Source organism: Pectinophora gossypiella, chromosome 14, assembly GCF_024362695.1.
Source record: "Pectinophora gossypiella chromosome 14, ilPecGoss1.1, whole genome shotgun sequence".
Taxonomy (NCBI): domain Eukaryota; kingdom Metazoa; phylum Arthropoda; class Insecta; order Lepidoptera; family Gelechiidae; genus Pectinophora; species Pectinophora gossypiella.
The window spans coordinates 1,677,987-1,689,187 of NC_065417.1; the positions used below are offsets into that span (position 1 = coordinate 1,677,987).

The following is an 11,201-nucleotide window of genomic DNA, read 5'->3' on the forward strand; positions in this document are numbered from 1 at the left end:
GTCAAACGAATGCTTGCCAAACCCTTTTTTTTCACTCATTCTTCTTCTCATTTAATGTTAGATTAATGTGACATACCTATACCTGCCTCTTTATCAGCGCGTAACTCTTTATCTATTTGTGGAGATTTCTCATTAGCATTGTCTACATCTATTGTCTAGATCTATAGTTATTATTTGACTGTTAATCTTCCTTAGAAAATAAAATAAAAAATAAAAATAAAAATAATAACGTGTGTTCGTGTTAAATTTCATATAACATACATAAACAGCCTATATACGTCCCGCTGCTGGGCACAGGCCTCCCCTCAATCAACCGGAGGGGGTATGGAGCATACTTCACCCCGCTGCTCCAATGCGGGTTGGTGGAGGTGTTTTTACGGCTAATGGCCGGGACCAACGGCTTAACGTGCCCTCCGAAGCACAGAATCATCTTATTCTTTCGGACAATCAGGTGATTCAAGCCTGAAAAGTCCTTACCAAACAAAGGACAGTATCACAAAGTGATTTCGACAATGTCCCCATCGGGAATCGAACCCGGGCCTCCAGATCGTGAGCCTAATGCTCTTACCACTAGACCACGGAGGCTGTTAAATTTCATAACACAAACGACACAACAATGTTGGCAAATGAAATTTATCCTAAATCACGTGCGTAACTTTCCAACTTGACAAACTTATTTACATGAGCTTAAGCAACTGGCGCGTAACTAAATGAATTTTGAGTTATACGTGTTCACCTTGTTGTTTACTCGAATAAAGTGAAATATTAAGTTACCTCTATGCGGTAGAGTTTCATGAAACGTTTGATGGTGTTTGCGTAGTTAAATAAGTTATATGGGGCTATACGAAATAATATCACCATTCACTCATGACTTTCTAGGCTCTCTTTCTGGTTCTTACTTTTCTTTCGTTTCTTTCTTTTCTTTCTTGTCTTTCTTTTTTTCTTTTCTAAAACACATGGTATCCTAGTTTAGGCTCCACAAATATTACCATGTATTTTTGTAGAGGAAATAAAGATTTTATTTACTTACTTACTTAATATCGCACGGACAGGAGGAGATGTAATTAAAACACGTAATAACGGGTTCTTATCGTGTTCAAAGCAGGGATATGAGACTCCCGATATTTCGACACTGTTGCAAGTGCCATGATCACGGGATGACTGATGAGATTAGTGTGGAGTAGGTAGATCCATAATTTTCTACGGGCAGTGATATCTGTCTACCCTCTTTCTTTGCCGCTTGTTTATATATTTGAGGTGGCTTGTTTTGTACGAGGTGTATTGGTACAACCCACACACAGAAAGTCACATAAGAATGCGATTTTTCAAAAAGACGTTATTTTACCTACCTGTAATCCGACGATATGGTAGTGTCGCTCTTCTTCTTATATCGTGTGGGTTGTGAGGTGGATTACCAACCTCCCAGTAAGTAGTAACCGGGACCAACGGCTTAACCTTCCGAAGCACGGATCGTCTTACTTTCGGACAATCAGGTGATCAGCCTGTAATGTCGTAACCAAACTAAGGATCACAAAGTAATTTTGGTGATGTGTCCCCACCGGGATTCGAACCCAGGATCTGCGGATCGTGAGCTCAACGCTCAACCACTGGACCACGGAGGCCGTGGTGTCGTTTGCCGTAACGATTAATTAGAAATTAGCGTTTCGTAATACCTTACTAAGATTAATGTTTCCTAAATTACACTCTGAAACTAGGGTAGTGTGCTAATTAAACCGGTCGATTGTCAGACGTTGTAGACGGTCTAAATTTACAAGAATTGTATTTATCTTATGAGCGTAAACTATAGCAGAAGCCGTCTAACAGAAAGCTCGGTGAAGTGTGGATACTTCATTTACACACACGCTTACGCACACTCGCTTACTTTCGGACTTTCGGACAATCAGGTGATCAGCCTATAATGTCCTAACCAAACCAGGGCTCATAAAGTGATTTTTATGGTATGTCCCAACTGGGTTTCGAACCTGAGACCTCCGGATCGTGAGCCCAACGCTCAACCACCGGACCACAGAGGCCGATATAATGACAGATGACGGAGGCAGAGAGAATTAAAAAGTAAAATGTAAAATGATCCGTTCTTTGGACACGTTCATCTTACTTTCCGACAATTGTGTGGTCAGCCTGCAATGTCGTAATCAAACTAGGTATTTAAAGCAAGTTTTCTGGGAGTTTTCTTTTTTTAAGGGAAGCGAACCCGGAACTCCGGAATGCAGCCTCAATGTTCAACCACTAGACAATATAAGAAAATAAAACCTACAACCACATTTTCATGAAACTTTATCGATTAATTTACTCCATTACAATTCTATAGAATCCAACCGTTGTCCTACTTACCCATTGAAATACAAAATAATTTTATGAATAATAATTTTCTTTTTAATTAACTTGCGAACTAAATTAAAGCACATAATAACGGGTTCTTACCGCGTTTAAATGGGGATATGAGACTCCCGATATTTCGACACTGTTGCAAGTGCCATGATCACGGGATATCATCCCGAGTCTCATATCCCCATTTAAACGCGGTAAGAACCCGTTATTATGTGCTTTAATTATGATAATAACCGCGTAAACTTAAAACAATTGCGAACTGAAGTTTTCTGATTATGAGTTCTGTATTTTTTATTAAATGTATTGTAAAAATCAACATACCCTTGTAATCATATTAAGGCGATGGCTGATCACCTCTGAACGGTACATCATCTCCATCTTAGGAATTGTATTAATAGTATAATATTCTTCAATCAAAATCAAAATAGTTTATTTGCTTTAAATAGTAAGTACATCAATATATAACCTCGTTATTGGGACTTCCTAGTAAGCCTCATTTAAAGACCTGTGTCAGGAAGCCCCGCTCTTCCTAATCGGTATTACAACTTTGATAGTACATATATCTATTTATTTCTTTTAACAAAAATAATCAACGTTTAAATAAAGATAAATACTTATGAGATAAGATGTGTGTGTGTGTGTGATATTCAATAACAATGTAAAATGATATGATTATCAAAAAGCTATCTCTTTAACCATTGGCTTCTCTCTCTCTCTCTCAGTAAAGTAAGATAACATAACATAACGACTACATCCCAATTGGGTTAGTCAGAGCTATATCCGTCGCAAGATGAACTAAGTACCCACACCTTACTGAGTTTTCTGTTAGACCAACGCGATAGGTGGTGAGCCTTCTACAATTTAAGAGTAAGATATTTTCTTTTAACAGATAATTTTGTTTGCACGAACCAGGTTTGCTGTCCGAGATAACTTTTAACTTGCCAAGTCAAACTTGGCAAACTCTTGGCCAACTGTTAGCCAAGTCGTGGCCAAGTTTGAAACTCGCGTCTTTATCTATTATATCACGGAATCCAGTTGACACCAACTTTGAAAGGATAACTTAACAAAAAGGTAAAAAGTTTTCTGTAAGTGGTTCCGTAAGTATACGCGTCTGTTTTCATTACGAGATCTTTCAACAGGTGTTGGGTTCATTTACATTTTGCAGGTAGGTACAGTCACGAGCACTTTGGTACCATGTCACATTAACTTTTATAGAAAATTGAACTGATGGCTCACTAAAATATCAAATAAGTTAATGCACTATTGAAGACCTGTACGAAGCCACTGACAATGCCGTAAGCGTGGCCAATTATTGGTCAGCAAAAATTTAGCTTCGATCGCCATCGACTCGCAAAGAAGAAGAAGTTAATGCGACAGGGTTCTTAATTGGATACATATTATGATATCTCATAAGTTACATAGCAGTATATATAAGTAAGTATACCAGTCAACGACTAACGTTCTTCATAATTGGACACTTTCCAAATAAAATCAATCGTCTATTTGTAAAATTTAAATTAACTATTGTGATCGGTCGTATCTACGGAACATATTATGTTAAACCAACTTCCATAATAGAGCATTCATTTGTAATATCATTTTGTATAAATAAATTACAAAAATAGCAAAATTTTAGTTTGGTTTACAAAACAAAAAACAATATTTTTCTTTTAATTGTAGCTATTGAGGTGTTTTGAAAAAATATGTAGAGAGATAGAACGGAGGCCTTATCAAAAAAGAACTCGTAGAAAAATAGTCAATCGAAAACTATATCTTGTCGAGTCTATTACAGTCGAAGCCTCCATTAGAACATTGCCAGACGTCCCATAAACGGAGGCGCTATAAATCGCGCGGACACCCCACATAGCTCTTGTTCTCCACTGAGATTAACCTAGGATTGACCAAGTGTCGGCCCGGGAAGAGAGCGGAGAGCGGGGAGTAAAGAACAGTCGGCTGTGACTGTTTTTTACTCCCCGCTCTCCGCTCTTCTCCGCTTCCTTGGGGAAGCAGAGGGAAATACAGAGTTTTAGTGATGGAGATGATTCAGTAAAGAAGTGTTGAAGTGTTTTTTTTTTTAATTATTTTCAGTTCCATATTTTTGCGACGATAAATTCCACTTGATATCAACTCAGAATCATGGAAACATCCCTCAAAGTTTTCGTTACGATGTCATTAACAACCTGTATGTAAATGCATACACGTGTTCATACAGATGAACCAATTTACAGTAGCCATAGAGGCGGCCAATCAGCTCGCGACACCAAACACTTCAGGACCTCGATACCGACCCCGCCGGCGTGATCGACGATTTCCCTCAATCAACGCTTATCGCTATCGTCCCACTAGGGTCGATTAATTCTTTCAAATATTTTTCCCCTCAGACGACGCCCTGAGCCGAGGTTCGCGCCCAACTGGGCATCCTTAGGCCTGTTGTCTTAAACATTGTACCGGGTGAGAGCCTTCCGCGCTCCCCATTTAACCGGCCAAGTAGTTAATGTCATCTGCGGCAAATCTACAATAAGTCACGTAAAAATAAAGCTTAACAACCCGCTGGCAGCGTTCTTCCGAGCCGAAACGAAGCACCCTTACTCAGCAGATACATCGGCACTAGTGGCGTAACACAAGCCGAGTTCAATTCTTACAATAATGGCGTCCGAGCGATTGCAATCTGCTACCTATATCTGTTGTGCATTTAGATTCTATAATAATAGTAGCGTCATGAATAAAGTCAAATCAAATCAAACATACTTTATTGCACACAAACAAGACATACAAACATTTAGAAACAAACAGCACAAATGGACGGCCTTATTGCTCTGAAGCAATTTCTTCCAGGCAACCACTAACGGCCTCCGTGGTCCAGTGATTGAACGTTGGGCTCACGATCCGGAGGTCCCGGTTTCGAATCCCAGTGGGAACATATCACAAAAATAACTTTGTGATCCCTAGTTCGGTTAGGACATTACAGGCTGATCACCTGATTGTCCGAAAGTAAGACGATGCGTGCTTCGGAAGGCACCGGTTACTACTTACTGATGTAAGTACGTAGTCGTTACATGAGCCATGTCAGGGGCCTTGGGCGGCTCAGTAGTAACTCTGACGCCAGGGTTGATAAGGTTGGTAATCCACCGCACAACCCACACGATGGAAGAAGAAGAAGAAGATATTGTAGTTTTAAACGAAGTTTAAGTATTTAAGAAAATCTTCAATCTTGTTTCCATCTGACCTAGCAAGCCGAGCTGCATGACGTGTGACGGATGCAGCAGAGACTTGGTTAAGGGAGCTTAAGCTGGATATTTGATCCAAGCAGGATATTTGTCTGCCATACGCAATAATAATAATAATCTGACCTAACCTTCCGGTCGAGGCTCAGATTTCCAGAGACAATACGAATACTTAAACAATGGAGTTCAAATTTTAAAAGAACTTTGAAGCTTGACACTAAAAAAACAAAGTCACAATAGAGCTTCAAGATGCACTAACGGGTTGTGTGTAAGCTTTAAATTAAATAACAATGAAGCTGATGGGGTTAGCCCCTGGTTAGCCAGGGGTGACATAAATCAAACCATTACCAGGACGCCGTGGAGTCTAGACGGGTGGCGAGGCGTGAGTGCGAATGCCAGTGGCCACTTAGACGCTGGTGCCAGTGTTAGCGAGGGGTAACAAGCTATTTCTCTTGTTTAGGGCACCACGACACCATGGTGGAGCCACCATAGTCACGTCACTAACAAAATATATGACTCCTGGCGCAGCGGTAAACGCGCTCGGTCTGCGATTGTTGAAGTAAAGAAACTTTCAGCCGGATGGGTGACCACAAAAAAAAGTTTTCACCTCGAGCTCCTCCGTGCTTCGGAAGGCACGTTAAGACGTTGGTCCCGGCTGCATTAGCAGTCGTTAATAGCCATCAATCCGCACTGGGCCCGCGTGATGGTTTAAGGCCCGATCTCCCTATCCATCCATAGGGAAGGCCCGTGCCCCAGCAGTGGGGACGTTAATGGGCCGATGATGATGAATTTATCTTTGACAAAGGAAACTACTCAACTGACATAAATAAGGTGACATGTCAATACCATATATTTTTATCACTGTCACTTCCGTGCTTCGGAAGGCACGTTAAGCCGTTGGTCCCGGTTACTACTTACTGATGTAAGTAAGTAGTCGTTACATGAGCCATGTTAGGGGCCTCTGGCGGCTCTATAGTAACCCTGACACCAGGGTTGATGAGGTTGGTACTCCACCTCACAACCCACACGATAGAAGAAGATCACTGTCACTGTTGATTGTTATAATCATTTATTCATTAGTCAGTAATTCGCTTAATTTTTAATGATATACGTTCTTGGACTGTTAGAGATACCAGTTTAATGGTATAGGTGAGTTTACTTTTTAATTTTGAAATTGTAATTTCCTTCAGTGTTTTTCATATTATTTATAGTTTTATTTTTCTTTTTGTTTCTTTTTTTTTTCATTCAATGTTTATTTTTCTTGTATTAGTTTGTATATATAACAGCCTCCGTGGTCAAGTGGTTAGAGCGTTAGGCTCACGATCTGGAGGTCCGGGTTCGATTCCCGATGGGGACATTTTCGAAATCACTTTGTGGGACTGTCCTTTGTTTGGTAAGGACTTTTCAGGCTTGAATCACCTGATTGTCCGAAAAAGTAAGATGATTCCGTGTTTCGGAGGGCACGTTAAGCCGTTGGTCCCGGTTATTAGCCGTAAAAACACCTCCACCAACCCGCAGTGGAGCAGCGTGGTGGAGTATGCTCCATACCCCCTCTGGTTGATTGAGGGGAGGCCTGTGCCCAGCAGTGGGACGTATATAGGCAGTTTATTATGAGTTTGTATATTGTTTTCTCGTCATACAGCGCATTGGGCCATACTGTAATGTTGTATGTACCTTAATAAATAAATAAATGGTAACACTTACGTTTAGTTCTGTGACAGGTATAGGTGCTAATTCCTGTAAATACCATCTAATTTTATTTTATGTTATATCTGTCCTTTTCTTATCCGCCGAAAAGGAAAGGGACGGGTAATCGACAAGCATAAAATTTATGGAACACACGTCAATTTTAAGCACAAATCTAAACCAACCGTCTAAAAATTTTACGTCAGTCAATAACCCGACACATTAATTTACTCATTCTTCCTAAAATTACGAGCTGTGAATCATCCGTCCCTTTCCTTTTCGACGGATACGAAAATGACGGATATAACCTAAAATAAAATTAGGCGGTGTCTGCAGGAATCGGGGCCATAGTCCTAGTAAACAGTTTTTCTGAAGTGATACCCACGACACAGGCATGCCTAGTGTGAGAATCGCAGTGTAATAAGCATTGCTATACCGTGTCTTTTGAATAAATATTTTTGTATTTTTTTGTACGTCATCAATGGGCTAGCAATGGCGGCTTGTCATAGGATTGAGCATACCTGGTCTTCTTATACCTTGTACTTATCCATTCCGCTATTCGCCTTCAATGTCACGGGTACCTAATAGGGGTATGTAAGTGCGCCTTCATCTGACATTGAAAGGTTTTAAAAAAAAAGCAAACATTCTTAGGATAAACGTGATGGATTGTTAGGCATGCAAAGAGTTTTATAAAGATTTATTTGTTTGAGAAATTGAGATTGTCTAAGTTAAGCTGCGTAATTTGGATGGAGATACAAATTGAAATATACTTAAGTAAGATTATGTAATAGCTTTTTTTTTTGGCGTGAATTATTGTACATTTGTCGCAGATGGCATTAACTACTCGGCCGGACAAATGGGGAACGCTAAGCCGTTCTAAGGCTCTCACCCGTTACAACGTTTAAGGCAACAGGACTGAGGGTGCCCACTTGGGCGCGAACCCCGGCTCAGAGCGTCGTCTGAGAGGAAAAATATTTGAAAGAATTAATCGGCCCTAGTGGGTCGATAGCGATAAGTGCTAGCTAATTTTCATGTTCATCAATTATAAGGTTTATCGTGTAGCGGAATTTGAATTTAGAAAATACTTAAGTACTTTAATAGTTTGCCTGGAAGAAACTGCTACTTAGCAATAAGACCTATTAGGTATTGCCTATTTCTATTTCTCTTTTGTTTTGAATTTTGTATTTCCTGTTTCTACAAATAAAGTATTTGTCATGTTATGTTAATTGTTTTGACAACAATTAAGTAAATAGTTCAGAAATAAAAAAGCTTATTTTAAGAGTGAATTTTTCACAATTGCGAAAAATCGTTTGTACGAGCCGTTGCGAACATTTCGGACGCATTGAAAAACCGCAACATAATCCCGCATCGAGTTTTTACGTCACGCGTCAATAGGCTAATTTCCAACTAGCCAAATCAGTTACTTTTTACAAAACGTCCAAACACGAAATTAAAAAGCACACTGTGACGTCATAGAAAAACGTGTTAAAATGTTAGACTTCTTATTAAGTATGCTTTACTTGACTAACATTCATAAGTAAGTAAGTTAAACAGAAAAAAGGATATGATGATGTTTTTCGTTAGTTTTAGATTTGTCTTTATTTAATAATTAGAATTTCGTAATTTCTCTTGTACACCTAGTACACGACACAATTTATTCTATATTTCTTTCTTGCTCCTAGAATAGTTTTACAATCATCATCCACATCACCAGCCCATTAACGTCCCCACTGCTGGGGCGCGGGCCTTCCCTATGGATGGATAGGGAGATCGGGCCTTAAACCACCACGCGGGCCCAGTGCGGATTGGTGGTTATTAACGACTGCTAATGCAGCCGGGACCAACGGCTTAACGTGCCTTCCGAAGCACGGAGGAGCTCGAGATAAAAACGTTTTTTTGTGCTCACCCATCCTACGACCGGCCTTTGCGAAAGTTGCTTAACTTCAACAATCGCAGACCGAGCGCGTTAACCGCTGCGCCACCGAGCTCCTCAATACACACAAACACATGTTACAATAAAATACAAGTTTTACAATAACTGTCATTAACACTGAAAGAAATGAATGATCTGAGTCAGTATTTCTCGGATACATCTGTGGAATCTAATCCAATTTGTTACATCTTTATCTGCGGACATATTGGACAGATGTATCCATCAATCACAATGGGTTTGCTCGCAACTTGGCCTGATTCTATTCGAATTGAGACGCTTTTACCAGTTTTGGACAACTTTTATAGACAGCTCCGCAGACGATCGGGTCATCAGTTGCATTTTTAAATTTTATGTTATCTTATTTAGCCTGTTCGATCCCACTGCTGGGCAAAGGCCTCTCCTTGATTTTTCCACTCCTCTCGACTTTGCGCGATCTCCGGCCAATTCTTCCGATAAGCATTGAGGTCGTCACACCATCTTTTACGCGGTCTTCCTCGACTTCTATGCCCGCCCTGAGGTATCCAGTGAGTAACGACCCGTGCCCATCGCTCCGGATGCATCCGACAAACGTGTCTGGCCCAGTCCCACTTCAGTTCGGCGGACTTTTTCCCTACATCAGTGATACCCGTTTTGGGGCGCAGTGTAGTGTTTCGCACACGGTCGATTCGTTTGACGCCTAGGACACTGCGTTCCATTGCTCTTTGGCAGACCTTGAGCTTGGACTTTTGAGATGCTGTCAGTAACCATATTTGGGCACCGTAGGTTAGGATAGGCAGGATACATATGTCGACGAGCTTACGTTTCAATGAAAGGGGGAGATCCCCTTCATTAGATGCTTTAGTGACCAGTAGCTCTTCCAGGCGTTGTCGATACGACGGTCGATCTCTTTATTTTTAAATACTTGTTATTATTATTTTTTATATTGTTTTTTTTTTCTAATAATTTTTAATCTTAGAGTTCTTTCTTCGTTCTTAATTCTTATCAAATTTTCAGGTTAGGTAAGCGGGCCTTGTAAAATCAGGATAACGCTAGGGAGATGAGTCATGGCTTTTGTATTAAAATAATGTTTTTTCTTTTAGTTGAACAGTCCTTCATAAAACGATCACGAGGTGAGTCGGAATTCGTTTTGTTTTGCTAGTGGAACCGAAGTGTGAATTACCTAAATACAGGGTGTTAGTGACATCGTAACGAATACTAAGGGGGATGATTCAGACCATGATTCTGAGTTAATAACAAGTGGAATTTTCCGTCGCAAAATTCATGATATTTTTTTTAAATTGTTTTTAATTCCATACTTTTGGGATGGAAAATTCCACTTGATATCAACTCAGAATCATGGTCTGAATCATCCCTCATAGTTTTCGTTACGATGTCACTAACACCCTGTATATTTTTTTATCAGCTCTAGACAGTCTTGTTCGATCGGGCTGGCATAACAATCTTCGTTAAAAGCCCCTAAATAAAAGAAAAAAAAGGCAAGTAGTCGACTGGACTAAAACACTCACGCGCATAGGAGAAGGGTAGACCATCAGACCACCGGAACTCTCCCTCGTGGACCGCGTCGGTGGCTCCGATCCAGTACACGTCGTCCACACCAGCACCAGGACTGCAACAAAACATTATGTTAGTGGGCTCAGTATCTAAATATATAAAAGGAGAAACTGACTGACTCACTGACTGACATATCAACGCACAGCCTAAACGGCTAAACGTAGGCACTTGAAATTTGGAAGGACGTAGCTAAAATCCCGTAGAGGTGCACTAAGAAAGGAATTCCCGAAATTCCCACGGGAACTGTGTTTTGACGTTAAATAAAAAGTAACTAATTTGACTAGTTGGAAACTAGCCTATTCAATCTGGCTGAACGTCGGAAGAACAGAAAAATAAAAGGTAGAAAATTAAAAGTAAAGATTAAGGGTGGCTTGCGTAAGGGTCTTTAAACATGTTTAGTAGCCCACTTCACATGTCTTTAAAGGACCCTAACGCAAGCCACCCTAAGTATGTTACTA

General features: G+C 40.3%; 2 protein-coding genes across 2 annotated transcripts in view; one reads left to right on the forward strand and one right to left on the reverse strand.

Annotated features, from left to right (window-relative positions):
• Positions 1 to 11,201, forward strand: part of LOC126372447 (N-acetylneuraminate 9-O-acetyltransferase) — a 397,639-nt gene that overhangs the window by 146,611 nt on the left and 239,827 nt on the right. The gene's annotated exons all lie outside the window — the stretch shown is intronic.
• LOC126372647 (uncharacterized) overlaps positions 1 to 11,201 on the reverse strand; it is a 302,389-nt gene that overhangs the window by 125,159 nt on the left and 166,029 nt on the right. Inside the window, exon 6 of the mRNA XM_050018495.1 lies at positions 10,698 to 10,798. Within this exon, the coding sequence (XP_049874452.1) occupies positions 10,698 to 10,798 (101 nt within the window). The remainder of the gene's footprint in view (positions 1 to 10,697; positions 10,799 to 11,201) is intronic.